This window comes from Dermacentor albipictus, unplaced genomic scaffold (genome assembly GCF_038994185.2).
Source record: "Dermacentor albipictus isolate Rhodes 1998 colony unplaced genomic scaffold, USDA_Dalb.pri_finalv2 scaffold_112, whole genome shotgun sequence".
Taxonomy (NCBI): Eukaryota; Metazoa; Arthropoda; class Arachnida; order Ixodida; family Ixodidae; genus Dermacentor; species Dermacentor albipictus.
This window is the reverse complement of record NW_027225666.1, coordinates 112,211-134,224: the sequence shown is the minus strand read 5'-3', so window position 1 is coordinate 134,224 and position 22,014 is coordinate 112,211. Positions and strand designations below refer to the sequence as shown.

The 22,014-nt window shown below is 45.1% G+C and overlaps 1 protein-coding gene across 2 annotated transcripts in view; it reads right to left on the bottom strand.

Annotated features, from left to right (window-relative positions):
* LOC139053406 (nose resistant to fluoxetine protein 6-like) overlaps positions 1–22,014 on the bottom strand; it is an 83,408-nt gene that overhangs the window by 34,302 nt on the left and 27,092 nt on the right. Inside the window, exons 3-5 of one of the 2 annotated variants that reach the window (XM_070530423.1) lie at positions 3,348–3,530; positions 1,911–2,004; positions 636–725 (exon numbers count right to left, since the gene is read on the bottom strand). In XM_070530423.1, coding sequence (XP_070386524.1) covers positions 636–725; positions 1,911–2,004; positions 3,348–3,530 — 367 coding nt within the window. The remainder of the gene's footprint in view (positions 1–635; positions 726–1,910; positions 2,005–3,347; positions 3,531–22,014) is intronic. The other variant, XM_070530424.1, reaches the window with a different exon arrangement.

The following is a 22,014-nucleotide window of genomic DNA, read 5'->3' as shown; positions in this document are numbered from 1 at the left end:
CCGAGCTAAAGCTTCCTCTTAAAGTAAAGAGGTGGGCATTGAGCACCACAAAATAAAATTAGGGCAGAGAAAGCAACAAAAATAATTAAAAACAACAAAATGACACAAGTAAACTCAGTTGCTTGTCACTCGTGTCCATTATTCCGACCGTTGTTACCCACTTTTGTTGGGCTCCAGCGGGGTGGCGCAGTGTCTTGTTATGTCGGTGTGTTCAGACTTCTGCGACACACGGTGCAATTTTGCGTGCCATCTTTCGTACGACGCGTGTGCTCGTCCTACTTGCCGCGTACGAAGATTGAGTAGACATCGGATGACCGTGCGAGTGAGCGAGTGGGTGAGAACCACATACAGGCGCTGCCCAGATCCGGCGTCCCTGTATGTGCGCTCGGATGATTTCGTATCCTCGTCACGGAGTACAAGGCAAACTTTTTTCCACGATGTTGCTTCGTTTTACTCGAACATTGTCACTAAAAGCAAGTCACCATGAGCAACAATATGGCCCCTTTCGCCAGAAACCCTGACAGCCCCAATTTCTTAACATATCTGTCCCCAAAATATCGAGATAAATACATAACTCCACATGGAGGTTAGTAAAGTGAGCGTGACAAAGTCCGGCGATTGCGTCGTTAGCTCACCTCCACCACCGCACGGCGAGGTAGAACAAAACTTGACCCAGGCCAGCCGACCTCATCTGCTTATATATTGCGTACAGGAGAAAGAAACCACTGGAAAGACGAAAAAATTCAAAGAAGAGTTATGCGTAAGAAGCACGGCTAACGTTTGGCCATAAAGCCACAACAGCACTTTCCGCCATTTAGTTGTTTGTACAGATTAAAATTACGCTGGAGAAAGCATCCGGTAGTTCTTATAATTTCAACTATAAAAAAAATCGCAAAAGGAGCAAGTCGGTAGCTAACTAGCGACTTTATTGAGATGTAGTTCTAAATTTTGAATGGCGGGCCGCTTAGGGCCATAAGCAGCATGTATATGATAGTACATGCCGCTGTTAACCATGGTGACTGGATTCTGGATTTAAAGTAAGCAGGAATGCGGCATGCATGCTATACTGCAAAGTCAGAAAAGAATAACGCCCGTATCCTAGAACGTCCCTCCTCTCAACCCTCGACCTCGACTCACGAAAGTTCAAGGCAGCGCCGCCACTCGTAAGTAGTGCACTTCCTTGACACTTCGGATCAATTCTTGATAATCGTAGCGTCTTTTTTGAATCCAGGGGTGGCGCTGTGTTCAGCTCGGTGAAGAGCAGGGAGAACATTGAGTAGGGGATCCTTTGAGAATACGGGTGTTTTGGGTGTTCGGGTCTTTTGACATGGCGGACGCTGGAAAGAGCACTTCAGCAATTTGCCTTCAGGCGAAAGCCTTAAGGGACTCATGGTTCGAGAAATCTTTTGACCGGTGTTATCGAAAAATTGACCGTCCAGCGTTACGGCACCGAAATTGATGGCACCACCCGCGGCCATCAATGGGACTCGAGCCCACGACCTTTTTTTGGGTTGAACCCTTGACCAATGGTGGGAGTAAAACCCATGACCCTTGGTGTTAATTAAGGCAAAGGTAATTCGAACCCTCCACCTTTAAAGCTCAATGACAACAAATGGATGGCGCCACACTGACAGTCGAACGCGCGACTTTTGGGGTTAATTAGGGGGAAGTTAATTAAGACAGAGTTAATTAAGACACTGAAACCCACCACCTTTGCTGGGAAAAACAAGTAATAGAAAGTAACAATACACGTATTCCAATGAGAATGTCAAGTAACTTAATTAATGTGTCGTGAGCGCGCAGGTTTTCACCTTCATCCTTTTTTGGCGCATGCTAAAGCGCATACATGCGGCCAACAACGCGTTATTTCCGTTTCTATAGTCTGTGCAATACGCAGCAGCCCTAGTTACCTGATAAAAAAGAATGTGTCCACCGCCAACCAAGCGTTGTTGAATGGCTGCGTGTTGTACTGCACCACCAGTTTCTTGGCTATCTTAGCGCCGGCTGGATGGAAAGAAGGAAATATAGGACAGAAGGGGGCATACTGCGTTAAACTGTAGTGAAGATGGGTACCTCATTTCAGAGTTGGTATGTGGAAATTTCGCGGCCTACGTCGTAAAGGGAATATTGTCGTAATTGACACATGTCCCCTGATATTGTGTGACACACTGAGCAAAAGACGACGAATTCTGGCGAATTGTGTTATGTGCGCAGAGGATAATGTGCACCGCAAAACTGCCTGAGCTAAGCCAGCTTAATCATGCACGGTCTGAAGCATTCCCCCTTCCTTCTGAATTTACATGGTTACGTTTCCGTATCTCATTACAAGTAGAAGCGAGAAGAAATGGCTGTCACCGCCCAAATTTGGTAAAGGGACATGCATGTCTTTTTTCCTTTTATTTAAGTACATTTGAAGAGGTAGCGCTCAACTGAAAAAGCACACATAACGTCGACCAAAACTGGCCTTCACGACATAGGATTTAATGTTTCTGTGTCATCTACGTGTTTCTAATTCAATGAAGCTGCTCAACTCTAATCGTTTAATTACTACTCAAAGGCGGCATGCCAACTATATTTTGCTCTTGCTTGAATTCCGCTAGCTCGTGTCGTTGTGCGCAAGTTTTTACAGCTAAAACCGTATTCCAACAAACTTTTCGATACAGCGCATTTCTCACTGCAATGTTGAGACATAGCGAGAGTGACTGGGAAGAGCGAGGAGGCGCTATTTCCAGCAACCCTTCAGGTGGCACGGCTCAGCTCCTCGGCGAAGGGAAAGGAGACCTAAAAAGGAAAAATCAGTGGGAGAACGTTCCACAGAACCATAATATGGGGAACGTTCTGCAAGTTCCTGCTGTCTTCAAAAAGTTATTGCTCAGTTTTTCAAAAGCAAGTACTTGACATAGCAACAAGCCTTTAAATCTAGCTAGCTCCACTGATAGACATGTCGTCAGGTAGAACGCGGGCAACTGTCAATATTCCAACACTATACTGTAGAATTTACTGAAACAGTTTGGCCGCTGTAGTGGCTAAAACTTGTGTTCCAATGTCCACTCCACAGGTCTCTTCTCGCATTCGCTTTTGCTAACGTAAAATTGAGTACACATAAGCTGCTTGTGTTTTCGTGAGTCATCTTACCTGGAATTTCACCTTATGAGTTCATTATATGCAATAATAAAATGCAGAGCCGTCCTTAAGAACGGCCGGACGCGGATTTTAAAATGTTGTCCTCCAACATGGCAACGATGTCAAGCTTTTCCATACTGCCCCTCCCCCTCCTTCTCTCAGAAAATGGGGTACTATACGTGTAGAGCCCGAGCACGTGTCCGTCGATAAGTGTCAAGGCTCACAATACACAGATGTGTCGTTGTAGGCGTAATGGTGCACCCAGACTATCCACATGATGCTCAGCGCCCTGAGGCCGTGGAACACCTGCAGCCGCCTCGTCTCATCGTCCGCTGGCTCCTTGACGACGAATATCTTGCGCGCCGTTTCGTATGCCGACAGTGCGGTGAGTCGTTCGAAGAGGGGGCCTGAAATATCAGTGCAGCATCAGTGCCACCGAGCTATAAACGGCGTCGCTTTTCCCGTGTCAAATATTATCGTATGTTCACATTGGAATGCTGATTTAAAGGAATACCATATAAACAATGCTGACAATGGTATCAGTAAGAGGTCGTTTAGCTTGCAGGACGCTGAGGTTTTGTACATTGATGTGTGATTAGTAGCAAGTTTTTCATTTGCTTGTTTTTCTTTTTTTTTCGTATAGCCTGGCGCATGCGTGTTCTTCGTTCATATCATCATCATCAGCCGCAGCAGCAGCAGCAGCCTACTTGATGTCCACTGCAGGGCGAAGGCCTCTCCCTGCGATCTCCAATTACCCCTGTTCTGCGTTTATGTATGCATTATAAATTTTTCCAATAAAATTGCCGTTGAGAGTCAGCGCCCATTTTGAATCTTTCACCTTGCGTAGTCCTTATTGCCTTGTTTCTAGTCATTAAAGGAACTGACAACCAATTTTCATAGCACCCACTTCCTTTAGTGCAATGAAAAGCTTACCGGCCAGAGCGTGTCATCATGAAGTAGTAACGCGGAGAATGCCATGCAGCAATTTAAAATTTTTCGATCTGCAGTGTGGACGAAGTCATTCACTGGAAGCATACTGAGAACTGGGATAGGTGAGCGTGACAGCCATTATAGGCCGGCACTAGTTAGAGGCAGACGATAGGTGCGGCAGTAGGTGTGAGAAGGTATTATTTTGCTTATCCAGTCAATGTTCTTGGGATTCATGTTTTCCAAAGTGTTCAAGTATTTCTGTGAGAATAGCTGCGTGTTTTTATGGTTTCCTGTCCAACTGCTTTGATATTTGACTAGTCGCAACGATACCAACCGCATCGAAAACGAAATGACGCGTTTACACGAGATACGTGATTCGTGTTGCTGTAGCCAAGCGAGCGCTTCTGATTTCCGATGACGTCTCTCGAAGACCTGAGTGAGCTGGAAAAAAGGATTTTAGCTCGCATGTTTGCCCGGGATTTAGATCCTTACGAAGTAGCACCCGAACGTCATGCTTCGATGAACGAAAGCGGCAGCGGAAGCGACGATTCCAACTTTCACGATACGTCACCGTCCCCTCCGTAAGCAGCACGCCTGGAGAATGCCGATTGGTAAATGCTCACACACACTAGGCCGACCCGACACCAATTTCGGTCTGCCGACTGTTCTCGATCACGTTTTTTGCTTCGTGTCGGCGCCTCTGTCAGACTGTACCGACGCGGACAATCTGCCGACGGTCGGCGGAGAGCTCGGCGTCGGTACAGTGTGACAGAGGCGCCGTCACGAAGTTAAGAAAAAAACGCGCCCATTTACGGCACAACTCGTCGTTGTATCACAGGGAGATCATAAAACTCTGGGTACTTGCAAACTCGTGCTATGCTCGCGCGCGTACAACCGCATGTGCGCCGCCATGCATGTGGGATGACGGGAGCGCGCGCTCGTTAGCGTGGACTTCCTTTACTTCGTAATACGTATAGAATAAAGTGCAAGTGTCTAATAATATACTAACTGCAATTTCAAGCAGTAATTATACTGTGCCCAATGAGAGCCGACTTACATACAGTAATCTCTTGATCGCATTTCGAAGTACCATGATTTCACCGCCAGGACTCGCCACTTACTAGTTTTTCTGACTTTATTTGCCAATTAAAAATTACATTTTCTATTTAAATCCCGAACAATGTGCTAGATTCTTACCACTATAAATCATGGCCATTTCATTTCCATCAATGTCTCGCAACACATTCTGGCAAGTTGTCAGCCTCTTAATGCATAAAGGAATATCGTTTACCTTCTTTTTTGCTTGGTCCAACTTTGGCCAATGAAATGCCTGTTTTTTTTGTGCCTTCATATGAACCTAATCAGTGCTTTCTTATGTGCACTGATTTTAGCCTAGTTATATGACCATACTTTGTGTTTACGTTAGTGCACATATGTGACGACTTTGTGTTGCTGTGTTTCTGAGTTGACTTTCAGTTATAATGTGAGATTAGTGTACTTATGTGACTGGAGTTTGTGCTTTCTTATGATTAAATATTTTTTGCTATGATTTAATAATTTTCAAAATCCCGATGTGAAAAGTAATAGCCGGCGCCAATTAAAGGCGATAACATCTCCTAAATGCCATATTATAATAATAGAAAAATAAAACCGTTTACTTCAGGGTGTCCAGAGCCCGTATTCACAGGACTGCTCTCACGTAAGCGTCGCCAGTAATTGGTCATAGCGCAGGAATTTATCACTCGTTGTCGCGCCGACTGCTGCCACGATGGGCGGGGTTCCAGCAAATGAGAAAGGCGCGTTTGCCTAAGAGAAGCTTCGTGAATATTGGCCGTGCTGTCTCATTATCGACTATATTTCTATTCTGAACACTGAAATCTAGAAATGATATCGTAGACGTTCTTCAAGTTCAATTTCGTGCATATGGTGGAAGTCATACGTATTACATTCCCGCTTTTTTTACAACAAGGGTTACCCGCCGTGGTTGCTCAGTGGCTATGGTGCTGGGCTGCTGGGCACGAGGTCTCGGGATCGAATCCCGGCCCCGACGGCCGCATGTCGATGGAGGCGAAAACACCCGTGTACTTAGCCTTAGGTGCACGTTAAAGAACTCCAGGTGGTCGAAATTTCCGGAGTCCTCCACTACGGCGTGCCTCATAATCAGGAAGTGGTTTTGGCACGTAAAAACCTACAATTTTTAATAACGAATGTTCAGCGCCTTTTGTTTTCATTTTCCCAAAATTGGGGTACTTCCGATTTTTTGTTCTTTTCTTTTAAACGAAAATGCCACACATTATTACAAATTGTTCATTTTTACGGTTCGTTACTACACGATATCATAATTAATGACACATTAAACTAAAAAGGAGTCGTGAAATAACTCTCCGTCGTAGAAATATATTCATACGAAAAGAGGTAGGCACTTTCATTGTCATCATCATTATTTATGTCTGCTTGCAGTGAAAATGCCCCTCGCAGTGATCTCGGCCGAAGCCATTCCGTGCCACTAACTCCTTAATGTCATAACGCTAATTCATTGCTGCCTTTGGCGACGTTTTCCTTTTCTATAGAACCCATTCCGCTCGCTTGATAAACCATCAGTTATCTGTTACATCTATTACTTCACCATCTCGACCGCCAGCAAGACATTGCCCTAATGCATACATTCTTCCTTCTGTCTCGTTAAGTTACTGTTCACTATTTTCTCCTAAAATTTCCTCTAAGATGAAATGGTGAACAACATATGGTCTTCATTTTGACTCTTCGGTAAAAATAATTTACCCGTTATTTTTTAACGTGCACTCACTGAAACTGGGCTACGTTTGTCAGGAGCGCTTACACTGCATGCATGCCGCGTTCAGCAGATCGCTGATTTATAGCTGAAGTAGTATCTTGGGGGATCAATTGTTTTCAGTGCCATCTTGAAGGAACATTGGCGGTAATCTTTTTGACTCGTCGTTCAACCTTATAGCGGCGATCGTGAATCGCGTTGTGCAATAATGGACAGACGTGGCAAAAAATTACAGATGCGTTTGATCTCCGCGAATTCTTGCCCCGTCTCGAATTTGACATCGTGGAACATGAGTGCAATTCATTATTTCTATATTTTAAAGCTGCAGAATTGGCACACAACACGGCACACTTGAAGAACGACGCGAATTTCCAGCTGTCGGGTTCTCCATCATGGCACGCGAATTTTCTGTTCGCATCCTAAATTGTGTTCGTGCGCATTTATTTGACAAATACAGAAGTACTGCTGGTAAAAAGCTTTAACGTTTTTATAATGTTCAAATCTCTAAAAGCCACTTAACAATTACTAGCATTTGTTATCCTTTACATCACACCTGAACGCGCCAGCCATATGGACTGCGCAAGTTTGCACTGATGTATCGCACTTCGCATTATGTTCCACATCGCATGTCACGGACGCAATCTTCTTCGATGGTGACGCTGTTCGATAATGTTCTGGTGGCGACGTACGACGGTGACACGGCACCCATCGAGAACGGGGCGTGGTCGTCATAATGAATTCATGCAACATTTATTTTCTATCAGTGACTTACGGCGAAACCATTTTCATATGACTTTAAATACTCGCCGATTGATAAAACTGATTGGAAAAGCCGTAACGTTTACAAATGTATACATGCATCCAGCTTTTCAGGACACGAGGGTTTAGTTCGTGAGAGTGCCATTACGTGACGTAATGACCTCAAACGTTTCAAACTTCCCGCGGCGACCCGGTGACGACGTCAACAAAACAAAAAATAAAATAAATAAAACCTTTCTCTGCTCATTGAACATCGCCACAATGCTTGTCCTGTCGGCGTTATCAGTGTTCTTGATAAAGCGTAGCCGCTCGTCGCCTGGAAATTATCGTCCTAAGAGCGTTTAGTCGCGACGAGCGATGATTGATTCCGGGCTTTTGATGCGGTTGTTTCTTTTCCTTCTTTTTCTTCTCCTTTTCTTTTTGATGCTATGGAGTAAACAAGCCAGGGTAACCGTCAGAAGCACCCGTGGCAGCCTTTCTTCAGTCGGCTAACATTGTTAACGTCCGAACATCGCACAGCGTCTACGAGAGACGCCGTAGTGGATGGTTCTTGATTTTGACCTATCAATTTTGTCAAGGTGCCCCCAATTATTTCCCTAGCGGCTTTGCTATCCGCACTCGTGGGCTACCACAGCAGCTCCAAATCGAGATGCTTAAGTATTACGACATACATATGCATATGTTGGTTCCACACCTGTACGCAAGAGTCATGACACAAGAATTAACTGTCTCTGTGTCGTCGTTCGTTAGGATGTTGTGGCCCATGCTGCTCGCTATATTACCTCACATTTACTGGCCACCGGGCCAGGTACACCCTTGGGTATGACACGTATAGTACTTGCAGTTAGTTCCCAAGATAGTCTCCTGTCTCGATTATCGACGTGCGTGAAGGAAAACCGCTATATATAATTATTGTGCAGTAATATATGCGGCATTTGTATGTTCTCCATATTATCTACCATGTTGCGGTTCCGCCTTCATAATATAGCCGCAATGTAGACTAGGAGGTATCGAACGTTATAAGGGTTACCCACATACTCAAAGACTTCACGCACAACTCCTAACACTTGTATTAAACAGTTGTGCGACTGGCAAGGGCATCCTTACCGAGTGTTACATAATAAATTAGGGGTTCTTTAACGTGCGCCCAAACCCAAGTCCACGAGTGTTTATTTATTTATTTATTTATTTATTTATTTATTTATTTATTTATTGGAATACCCTCAGGGCCCAAAAGGCGTTACAGAGGGCGTGGGTACACTGTGTTTATAGAATTGTAGTAACAGAAACAATATTGTTATATATGAAATAAGATAGAAAACTAATAATTACCTGAGCAGGTTATTCTAACAAAGGTCAATATTAGAGGCCTTCAATGACAGTACCGTAAGCAACGCAACTGTGCATGTATAACAGGAAACGTAATTAAGAAATAGCAGCACAGGGTAACCTGAGAAGTGTTCAAGGACGCCGGCCTCGAATAACTGTGCATCTTCAATGCTGGCGATGGTGCTGGGAAGGTGGCTCCATTCTGAACTAATCTTGGGTATAAATGAATCCTGAAACAGGTTAGTATGGGAAAAAGGAATGAAGACTTTATACTGGTGATCAGTGTGGGATGACAAATACGATGGTTGCGATAAACGTTCGCGTTTCAATGACTGGTTCAAGAAAAAAAAATTTGTGGAAGAGATAAAGACGTGATATTTTTCTTCTTAAGAGCAAGTTCGGAAACCCAAGTTTACATTACGTCAGTGAAACACTGGCAGCACGAAAATAGTTTGATAGCATAATGTGAGCTCAACGATTCTGAACAGATTCAATTGCGTCTGCAAGGTTACGCATACCCAGATCCCAGGCAGCAGAGCATGCTCGAGTTTAGATCTAATTGTGTTTGATATAGTAAGAGTTTTAAATGGCTTCATGCTTCAGAAAAATTGCGGCGTAAGTATCCTAGTGCACTATTAGCATTGTTAATTATACAATTAGGGGAGTATTCCATGAGAGGTAATTCGTTATGTGCACACCAAGATACTTATAGGAGGCTACGTGCTCTAGTAATGTGCCATCAGTTTTATAAATAACGAGTTCAGCGGGGTTACAATGGCGACAAAATGTCATACTGTTACATTTATTAGTATTGAGAGTCATGAACCATTTTCAACACCAGTTAGAACGACGCAGTTAGAACGAGAAGTCAGACTGGAGGACAGAGTAGTCAGATTCGTTAGGTATTTCGCGGTAAGCCACACAGTCCTCAGCAAATAATTTTATATTGGAAGTAACTGTGTCAGGAAGGTCATTTACATATATTAGGAAAAGCAGAGGGCCCAAAGCGGGCCCCTTTGCAACATCTGAACCTACTTTACAAAAATCTGATTCACAGACGTTGGTTGTTACGTATTGTGAGCGATTAGTAAAAAAAACAGTCAATCCATTTTAAGATTTTAGGGTCAATATTTAGAATGCTCAATTTGTAAAGAAATAATTGGTGGGGAACTTCATCAAGCGCTTTCGCAGAGTCTAGAAAGACGCTGTCAACAACTCAGCCTGTGTCTAAAACTGATGCTATGCAATTGGTAAATGACAAAAGTTGTGTATTGCAGGAATACTACTTACAAACACCGTGCTGAGATTCGCTAAAAAGAGTTGTTTTCCAAAAATCGCACAAGATCAGAATAGATGGCATGTTCGAGAAGTTTACAGGAGGTGCTTGTTAAAGAAATTCCCTGTAATTGAGAGGTGACTGGGGGTAATTAATTTAAAACAGGAACCACCTTCCCGACTTTGCAATCGTCTGGAATTTCGTCTGGAGCACTGTAGCGACAGTGCGAAAAGCTGCGACAGAAAGAGGGATGAGTATGCTTCAGTATTTTTTTAGAATCTTTGAGTTGACGTTATCCACGGCACAGCTGGATGAGAATTTCAATCCGCAAATTACCTTGGCAATGCCAAAAAAATCAAAGATTACAGGACTCCATGGGAACAAATTCGTAATCGTGAAGTGATGGTAGTACAAAAGGAGGGCGCTCTGAAAATGTTTTCGCGAACACTTCACTTACCACATGGCAACAGTCCTCTCTGCGTATGCCTTCGTTATCGAAATTTGTAACACATATCACGTTCTTTTCCTGGGTTTAAGGCTATTCCAAAACCTTGATGGGTTGATAGCCAACAGGGAAGGGAGTGTATCATTAAAGATAACATTTCTGGCCTCTCTGACAGTGGCGCGAAAAGTTTTAAACCTATCACTACAGTTGCGCCAACGTGCGGGGCTGTTTCCTCGTTTTGCTAGATGAAACTGTCTTTTCTTCTTTTTTAGTAGTTTTTTAATATTGTGGTAATCCAAGGCAAGCACTGTTTTTCGGAAATTATATATGTTGGTACATATTCATTAATCAGTGATACGAATTTGTTTTTGAAAAGCTTCCAGTTATGTTCAATAGTGGGATAAAAAAACAGGTATACAATTGTCCAAAACAATTCAAGTTCTTTATTAATTGAGATATATACTGCTTTCGTGTAGTTGCGTATTGATTTAGGGGCACTTGTTTTCATTGGGGCAGGGGCTGCTATAAAAGAATGAATGAAAGAGTGGTCTCTTAGGCCGGGACACCAACTTAGTGAATCAACAATGTTTGGAAACTGCGACATAAAGATGAAGGAGTGCGCTTCAGTATTTTTTTAGGATCTTTCAATTGACATTACCAGCTCCATGGTTGGATGACAATTTCAATCCGCGAATTGACTTTGCAATGCCTGAAAAATCGATAATTACAGGACTAAATCGATTGTGTTAGCTGATGTTGGGCCAATTCTAGTTGGTTGTGAAACGAGCTGTGTGAGATTAAAATCTAGACATAACCTCAAACAGGATCGCTATAACGTAAAACTATTCCAAACCTTTCTATTCCAATTCTGCTATCAGCCCTCCACGATTGGTGAAAACCTTTCCGACCACCGCCACTTCACCTGTCTGTAACGCCACGTCACAAAAACCGCGATACCTCCCCATCTGATATGATGTGCACGCATTGATTATGCATGATCTAACAGAAAAAATAAAAACAGTTATTTCTGATTCGACACCTTTTCACCATTAGCCCTCGGCTATTGGTAAAAAGTTTTCGGGCTGCACCCACTTCACCTGCTTCTCACGCGACGTCACAAAACCGCGAAAACTCACCGCGTCAAAGTGACGTGTACGCATTAAAGATGCATTAATACGCCAAACAAAACTGAATTTTCTTCTGAATAGCCTCAGGCTGCCCCATTCCGAAAGGAATAAAAGATGGCTGCCAACGATCGCTCAGGCGCTGGCTACTCGCACGTGCCGGAGAGCATGGGTGTATTTGCACATAATAAATTTTCTTGCGTGGCCGTGTAACGTTTTCGAGAACTTTCGGTACGTTTACCACCTCATTCTGCCAACTCTTTTTTGTTGCGTCTACCTTTTAGCGTCATTCTTCAGCTTCCGTTGCATGCCGCCGCGATTTTCGACCAGCCACCGCAAGCTAAGCAAGGGAAAGCCGACCAATCGCAGACACCGGCACCACCCTCTTCATCCGATTATCGATTTTCTGTGCACTGGCTCTGCCCCATCAAATCCCTCTCCACTTGAGCGTTCTCCTCACCTCTTGTCAGCCAATTAGATAGGACAAGCCGCTCAGTGTAGGCAATGTTATTCGTTTTTCAAGCAAACAAAAGTGACCTCCTATGAACGAGGAGAGCGTTTGATTGGTCTCTTGAGACAAACCTGCGGGTGACCACCCGGTGCTTGCGTTGGTGGTTACGCAAATCTGACGTCAGGATATTGGAATAGGAGCATATTGGAATAGTTTTACGTTATAGGGCCCCAGGCTGCGCTTTCGGGTGATGATACAGCAACAACGGGGCAAGAGTTGAGCCAATCTATTTAAGGGAAATTGAAATCACCTGAAGTAGTAAGGGAACACGGGGAAAACCTTATAGTAGGTTGTTTATTACGTCGTGCATATGTTCACAAAAACCTGAAGTTGCACTTCGGGGGCGGTAACAAGCACAAAGTATCATATTCTGATGATTCACTCGGATACTAACACAAACGAGCTCAAATGGTGTGTATTGAGCAGAACTAAACTGGAAACAAGATTGTCTCCCGCAGCAATCAGTACCCCGCCACCAGATCTGACATTTTGATTATAGCGGTGAATGGCGCATCGTTTGTCACAGTTAAACAGCTCATCAAGCGCAATCGCACTCCCCACCAACCGAAATACAGATTCCGTGGCCTGGATTCGATCCCGCGGCGTCGTGATTAGCAGCCGAACCTAATAAAAACTAAGCAACTATGGCGGTTAGGGAATGCTGACAGCTTGAGGAAGGTGACAGTCGGCACGTGAGACAATTTGTTGCCATGCTCTTTGGACGAGAATTCGAACCAGCCTTCGAAGAATGATACCGTAGAGTGCACTGTATTTAATGTGATGGAGCCCGAGTCCAATTTTCCAGACCCGAATCTCTCTGTAACGACTGACGACAAGGCATCTCGTGTATACGTATACTCGTCTGAGAGCTACCGGGAGCTGGCGCCGGCCACAAGACCTACGTGCGTGACCTCTCTTCAATACTTGCCGACCTTCTCATCTTATTTCGCACTATCGGGTTTCAGCTGAACTGCTGCAAGAGCCAATTTATTTGTGCGAAAGTTTGCCCACCCAGTCAACGTTGTGTTTTTTTTTTATTTTCCGTCATCATTTATATTTAAGATAATGCTTTCCTGAGATTTAAAGCAGTTTCACCTTTCGCGAAATGCCCGCATACTCGTCGGCCTCTGTTCATACTTTGGAGCATCTTTTAATAGACGTTGAAACCATAGCACAGCCCATTGAGCTCACTGCTCAAAAAGTCACTTTATTTTCCTGAGGTCTTGTGCAAGCTTCTGCCTTCTTGCCGTTCATCAACTTCCTGGTTTTCCTGTCACTTGTATCCCATTTTGACGGCTACTACCCCACGGAAGTTTACAATGATGCAATGGTCATGGGATTGAAACCGCTTAAATAAATTCTATCGTGGACACGACAGCCACTTTTGCTCACGGCGAATGAAAATATTGCATGAATGAGCAGCATTCTTAAGCATAAAAATTCATAGTCCAAAAATTAGGCTTATCCCACGCACTGTGCGAATCGCTGTAAGTGAAGCTTTTTTCCTTGTTTGTTTTCATTGACGTTAATTAGCGATAATGCTTCCTGCGAACGCATGATTTCTTCAGCGTACAGTGCAATACGAGAGCAGTGAGTTGATGGCAAATGTTACCTTGTGTGCACTATACTGCTCTTGGTCTGCGTAGTGCACTAAATACAGCGAGCCGTATTTGCTTGAGGCTTTGTTATGCGCCATTGTTTGTAACCTGAGAGAGGGCTGAGCATCGTCTTGCTTCACATGGCTCATCGCATCGAGGCAGACGTGTTGGCTGAATTATGGTGCTCTATGTGCCAAAACACTTTCTGGTTATGAGGCACCTACGCAGTGGCGCACTCCGGATTAACTTTGATACCCTGGTGTTCTTTAACGTGCTCCGAAATCAAAGTGCACGACCGTTTTTGCATTTCTCTCCCGTCGATATCTGGCCGCTACAGCAGGGATCGAACCCGTGCCCTAGAGCAATGCCATAGCCGTCAAGCTACTGCGGTGGACACATAAGTGCTGATTTGACGTTTGACCACTTCAGAAGTGTCACCTATACTCTACGGTAATTAATTGCGGCTTTGCGTCTTCACGCCTCTCGTCAGCTGTTCACATTTTTATGTTCAAAGTTTTTATAAATACCACGAACGTACAGTACCGTGTCTTCAGTTTGCCCGCAACCACTGTAGTGTCTATAGCACTAGAGTTTCGTCATTTTCTCACGTCGTCTTTTCCCTGTCCTGTCCTTGCCCCGTGTACGAGAAGTGCGGGCGAAGAATGGCAAGGGTGTTATTCACTCGTTTCGCGAATACCCCAGTTCTACCTATTCACCGCCTCTTCTCCCTGCCCCCGCTCTACCATTCTATCTGCCTCTCTTCAGGACTTGCACGTTAGGATAAGGGTAAGAGCTGCAGTTTCTGCAGTGCTTCTTGCGGGAGGTCACGGATAATTACAGCTGTAAAGAACCTAATGTAACGACACCCAGGGAGCTCCAGAGGGCACTATGCGCATGTGACGCGATGTAAACTTCCAAAATAGTTTATCGCGTCACCTTTCCTCTTTTCCACGCCCCTTCCATGTATATTCATTCTCTGAACCCCCCTCCGACACGGAGTGCAAGACAGCAAACAGCACCAGTGGAAAAGTCGATGGAAGAAGCAAAGAAAGCTTAGCTTTAAAAAAGTTCGTTATTTGTTGGCGTACAGTGGCGGGTCGTCGTGGCGTCAACACCTCCTTTGCAGAATTTTTAAGCAGCGAAAGCCAACTGGACGACCTGCGCATTAGCCGTTCAGCCTTCAGGAACAACCTTATCCTGTTTCGAAGACGCTAATGCTCTATCCAGTTTACTACAGACCTACAAGACTGGTTCTTCTTTAGCAAGTGCATAATTAGCGCCCTCCAGAGCTGTACTGTGAAGCTACTTCCTTTTTACTACACTGCATTATTGAGGAACTTGTTTTCGAATTATGTTCTCCAATAATGTTGTATTCTTGCTATCATGTTCGTACGTGATCCACAAAGAGTACTAAGGCACCCTCCAATGAAATGCTTTCAATTTTTGCATGGTTACGCCCACTGTGACGCAAATGAAGGTAACTTGAACTAATTTTCTCAGAAATAAACGCTGAATGAAGGACTGATGTCATCCTGAACAACATCACAAGCACCTCAATAATTCTCAAGCTTGCTTATTTGTTTTGTTCTTTTTGGGGGGGAGGGGGGGTGGGGGCATGTGTTCTTGTACCGTAGAAACGTCCCTCGGACGTCTCTCATATGCTCGTTTTCATTCTGAAGCACCCAATGCAAACTGTCATAACCGCAATTCCATGATGTCATGGTGGCAGGCCACCATGGCGAGTCATGCAAGTATGACCACGCTGGTTAATTTAGGCCGGCATATACTATTCTGTGCGTCATACTTCGCCACATTCGTGTTTCAAAAATGCCAGAGCTCGAAAAGGCCGTCCAACTCAGTGGGCCCCTTTCATCTGTCTATTTTCGCAAAGTGTGTGTCTATCGCGGTGGCTACCAAATACGCCCTACGCTTTGCTATCACTCAAGCCTTTCTGGCGACCTGAGCAACTGAAGTCGCAGGCTTTCTTCAACGTGGCCTTGACGTTCAATATGGCTCTCCTCAAGTACTTTTCGCGGACTTCGCTCACCGCTTTCTCTCCAGTCCCATCTCACACTACGCACTCGTGCTAGACACAACACAAACATGCAGTAACCTTAATGAAGTATCAATTACGCGCTAGTTGGCGTGATGTCGATATACATTTCCGCTGATCACCGGGATAGGAGCGTCGTCGTGTCTTAGGCGACATTATCGGTCTACAGCCTCGCTCAACAACAACACCGCTCGTTATTCACCCCATAATTTTTTTTTAGAAAGGACGACTGTTTTTTTTTATTTCTCGCCTCTCATTATACACAAGGCAACCGCCACCATGACATATTTCTTTTTCGACAACAGCGACATACAACGGCGGACAGACATACTTCTTAAAGCGGTTTAATTTTATTTTTCACCGCAAAGCCACAAGCGCATGGAGCGCCGCACGTATACTGCTGCTGCGTACTGCTGCGTCGCTACCTTTCCTCTAGTAATATGGCCGCCGGCGGCTTCACGGGCTTCGGAAGGCGGCGGCTAGGACTGGCACTGGAGACGTTTAAGTATATAGCTTCCTTGCATAAGAAACGACAGCGTGGTTGCTAATATAGTGGTGGCTTGGTTATGTTTGGTACGAGGCCCAAGACGGCACCCTGTCTTCTAACGCGTTCTTAGTTTGCGTTCGCGTCTTTGTCGTGAAGGGACGCGCACCATAACATGCTGGAATGCTGCTTGCGTTGAGTGTATGTAAGGCGAGAAACGTTTTTTTTTCTAAACTGCCTGTTCTCTAACTTCTGCAGTAAACCGATGTTTGTAGTATTCCCGCAATAGCAAGAATCACGAGTACAGGCTGTTTCACATGGCGCGATTTTCAGTCAGCGACACAGTGAATTCCGACGCTCAGCTATCGCCGCGACGTCGTGGCCACTCCGCGACTGGAATCCAACAAGTTGGTCGCACCATCAGCTGAGCCGCAGCGATCGGCGCGATGCGGGAGAGGCAGTCTGTGTGACGAAACAAAGCGCCGTCAAAATAGGCGCTTTCCTTTTTTACCGCGCGTTAGTTGCTCTGTGGAGCAATGTCGCGCGCCAGGGGTGCTATGCAGGATGCGTCGAGTTTATCGTTCAACCGAGTTTTACCCGAGTTTGCTCGACGGCAGTCAGTGAACGGAGATAGCGTGAAACGCGCGAAGGCTGCAGGCAAAAAAATATGTAGACAACAAGCTGCGTATGACAACATGGGCGCACCCTGCGCGGCACGCTGCTTCTACGTTTCAAGCGCAGACGGCTGCACAACGAAACGCGCCAGCGCGGCGTATTGTTATCAACGGATTATCGCAACTTAGCAATACCGTTACTGCCCCGCTGTCTGTCTGCACACTTGCCGTAAGCCGCTTGCCACGCCTTTTCCGGGCGCGTCAAGGGCGTGCTTCTTCTTTCGAGAACTATCTTTCTATCCTAAATCGAATGCGAACAGGGTACATGCGGCGCATTCTTGCACCTGCGCTTTCGCTCAAACGAATACGTTAAAATACAACAATTAAAATAACAAACATTTTTATTTCTTTAAGTGGTTGTTTTTCGTTTTAAATGCTAGAAATTTCTGATGACAAACGGTGATCGACCAAATTATTAAATTTTGCACTTCTTGCCGCGAGTGGCGACAGTGAGGCGAAAGCTTAGAAGCGGATACATTGAAGCGGGTCGCACGCACGAGGCAATTCATACGGTGAGAAGTCGCCTAGGGGCGCTACAGTGCTATTCTCAATAATGTCAGTGATCACCACTCTTTCTCTATTAGGGGAATGGAAACGCAGCGTCGTGATGCGGCTGTTCGTCGCAGGCGCCTTAAGGCCCCCGCTTTACCAACTAAAAACGATGCACTAGTCATAAATACGAGAGTAGCGGCTGTCGCTGTAAAATGGCGGTCCGTAGTGATGCAGTTTAGTGAAAATGTACCAGTTTATCTTTGTGCGCGAAGCCTCGGCGATGTATTGCGAAGAAGTGCGTGCTTCCCATCGACACAATTCATCGCTTGTCATCGCTTGCCCACAGAAAGTGTCTCTGAGCGCATGTACGCAGTATTTGAGTGTTTTGTGCGCACCAAGGGGCTTGCGGATTACTTTTGCTGGAGCCAGCAGCGATCGCAGAAGGATATCGTAACGACACCGCAGCAATCGCATTTTGGCAGGTGAGGGCTCTTGTGTGCGGTTATGAAATGAGACTTCGAACTGAGGAAGGTGTTGGAACTGTTGAGGGCGCACTGTTTGTGATGAAGAAATGCCATTGCACTGGGTCTAGAAGAGCGAGCGATTCTCGGACGCTGATCGCGTTTACGACGTTGTGGCTCCGATACATCACCGATGACAGAGCAGTCATCTCAAACGACTGCTGCGATACGCACTCCTCAGCATCGTCGTCACCCTCGGCGCATCGACGCCGTTAAGCAGCTACAGTGACGTGCCGATAATTATTTACTGTGCGCTACGCGCCACAATGCAGGCCATGAAACCGTGTTGTGTGGCCATCTCAGCCCGAGATGTATGCATAAGCCAGCGACAGTCAACGCTTTGTTTTTGATAGTGGTGCTCAGTACATCACCGATGACAGTGCGTTGTGCGCGTTTTATGTTGGCGGTCAAGATTGTTGATGCCTCTCAGCTCGACACCGCGTCGCTGTTGCCGGAAGTTGGGCGTGGCCCAACTGTAGTGGGTGCGCGCACACGAGTGACATGCCTCGCGCGGGGCGTGACCTCTGGTTTTGATTGACAGGCGAACTCGTGCTAAACTCGTACATCGCGAAACCCCCTCCGAGTTCAACTCGGGAACATGGCGGCGGCAGCAGCAGCCTGTTTCATTGCATCCAGCGGCAGCAAGCGTCAGTATGACCGTCCGGACCCGTTCACCTACATGACCGCCGTGGAGTTTCAGCGTCATTTTGGCCTGTCGAAGACGTCAGTGCGCTGTCTGTGTGACGAGCTAGGCGAAGACTCTCGTCTGCGGAGACAGCGTGGCGGGCTTCATTCGCTCACCGTCGAAGAGCAAGTCCTCTGCGCCCTCCATTTCTACGGGACTGGGAGTTTTCAGGGAAGCGTCGGCGCCGAGCGCTACATTGGACGTCATAAAACTACTGTGAGCCTCTGTGTCATAGATGTCTGATGCGCATATTGACGCGGCAGTGCGGAAGCGGTGGCTGGCTTTCCCGAAGACTGCGGCTGAGCGGGCATTTATAAAAGAACGCTTCTTACTTCGCGGAAACATTACGAACGTAGTCGGGTGTGTCGACGGAACGTTCGTAGGAATTAAGGTGCCTTCAATGTCAGCGTTACTGTGATTAGCATTGAAGCAATGGCTACACGAACCATATTGCCAAATTTGTCACTTCTGTGTAGCCGACTTAAATTTTGTGTTACCGACATCACACATGCGGCAGCCTATATATGATACTGACTTTTTCGCTGGTTGCTGACGTTTTACCGATTGTTCTACTTGTCTATCAGGGTGCCTTCCAAATGGCTCACTTTTTGGGAAAAGAGGTTAATGAAGTATAACTAGATAAATGGATATCACAAATTGTGTGAAATACCCTGTGAATGCTAATCTCATAAAGAACTTGGGATATTTATGAGATTACTTAGTAAAAGTTACTCAGTATGCATAATGCTGAACTTTGGTCATGCGTCATCTATCGACCACACCATGAAACAGCAAGGCATTGCACAATTGCAGTGCAAGATGCGAATGTCGCGCCAAGCCGGTTGTGCCTATGCATGTATGGAAAATGAAAATGCATTAAGAATCTTAGTGTGCTGGCTTGCATGAAGAAAATACTTCACAGTGTTTGCTGTGTTCACTGTTGGTGCATGTGCCAGTGGTTCAGTGTAATTTCTTTTGGAGGGGGGCAGCGTTATTCTGTATGAACAAATCATATATTTTCCTCTAATAATGGGGCTCTAATTCGTCAACAGTAGAACAATGGAGATCTAATGCTCTGTAGAACTCGGTGTGCGTGAAGATGTGAACCACCAAGGCAAAATAACATATCGGGAGAAAAGTGGTGCAGATGCCAATGAAAAGTTGGTCTTTAACCTGTCATGATACAAACAAAGATTGCAGAGCGAATAGACCTTTTTTACAGCTTTAGACCAATGATTACACAAACTGTGACATGCTCAAACGTGTAAAAGCTTGCCGCAATGCCAAAGTAGGATGAGCGATATGCAGCATATTTTGGCATTGAACATGTCTTGTAAATGCTATTTTTATTGTAAGCCTCGCTGTCACGCCTTTCCCTCCGGCACTCCTTTACTGAAACGCAGCACTGTCTTTCTATTGGTGTCATGATGTGGATGGTAACGGCAGCAGTAAGGCTGGTTAATGCTTGCCCCTTTGATTCCTGTGAGTTTAGTGGTACAGAATATGGCACGTGCATACACCTGTGCAGCAAAATTTTATGCTTGTGGTGATTTGTTGGAGAGCTAATTCTTGTTGGGACATTTCAAAGACGTGTGCCATTTTGGCTTAATAACTAGATCATTGTTGAGGTTGAAGACTCATTGTATTGGTATAAAAGCTTGAAGCTGAATTGCACAACAATTCGACGGGACACAAAGAAGAGAAATACACACAGCAGAACACTCTGCTGTGTGTATTACTCTTCTTTGTGTGACGTCGAATTGTGGCGCGATCCAACTTCAAATAGAGCATTGGGCCTCTTTGGTGCAGGACCGAGGAAGAGAAATACACACAGCAGAACGCTCTGCTGTGTGTATTACTCTTCTTTGTGTGCCATCGAATTGTCGCGCGATCCAACTTCAAATAGAGCATTGGGCCTCTTTGGTGCAGGACCGAGGAAGTGTGAGCTATTCGACACCATGCCGGTGCCTTGCCACACAATTATGGAAGTCTGAGTGTTTGCAAACAAAGCTTTGCAATCAAATCCACCTGCTCATGTAATACAAGCACTGATTGAAAGAACCGTCACACAAAAATAATGGTGAAATGAATGGCCTTTGAAAATTTGTATGTTGACACTAATGACATAATAGGTGTAACAGCGAACTCGACAATTCTACTGGACAGAGCACTTTGTTTCCTATGTGAAGCAGAAGCTTCCATCACATGCTGTGCAGATAACCAAGCTCAGTTTGTTTTAACGTGGTACACAACATTCACTGTAATGTGTTTTTGCTTCTAAAGTGCCAAACACCACCTCTTTTTCAAGGATGTCATGGGAATATTTGACGAGAACTGTTTACAGCCCCTCATAATGGAAGTGTGGCCAGCCAGCTTTGCTGGAGTGCCTTTATAGATTTCTGTTCCTGATCACTGTGTGCTATCAAGTTGCTAAAGGCTATGCAACCAGTGTAAGGCATTACGTTATTCTATAGTCTGATACGGCTTTAGGAGGCCGCAGAACCTGCACTTTAATGGCAGGTGAACACAAGCCTGCACCAATGGGCACACACTCTACACTGACATCGTGCCGCTGGACGCACTAATACCCGCTCACTGGAGAGGGACTATTTCTTTAGACATGGAGGCAATCGGCTGCTGCGCTTTGGTCATCTGGGCGGGGCCTCTCCTGTCTTGTGAAGTTGTATCCGACGAGAGGATGCCACTTTTCATACAACACAAAAGGACAAAGTGTACAATTATTTGGCCTATGAAATGGATACATCACAAGTGAGCTACGCATGGGCTTAAGCTGTGTGAAAATTAGTACATGCAAATATATGACATTGTTAAAGAATATGTGGTATCGAACATGCATGTAATGGCACGTTTATATCGGGGAGTGTTGCATTCATGTGCACAGTCTATAGGTGATAGCATTATTAAGGTCATGCCGTTTCCTGTCTTTTCATTGTGAAATACACAGACCGTTCATATTGTGGCTAATCAACACCCACTGCATTCTTGCACATAGAAAGAACAAACAGCACAATGACGTATATGCTGCATTAGTGTCTTTTTCATTTACACGGACCAATAGTGGCACAGGTTGTCTCACGTGTTTGCCCATTTTGAAGAGGCATCAAGTGCATGTTACAAGTGTGCCAATATGCACAGCACAATGTTTACTGCAATAATTTTATTCATGCTCTTGAATAATAAACAAAATAATAAACTGAA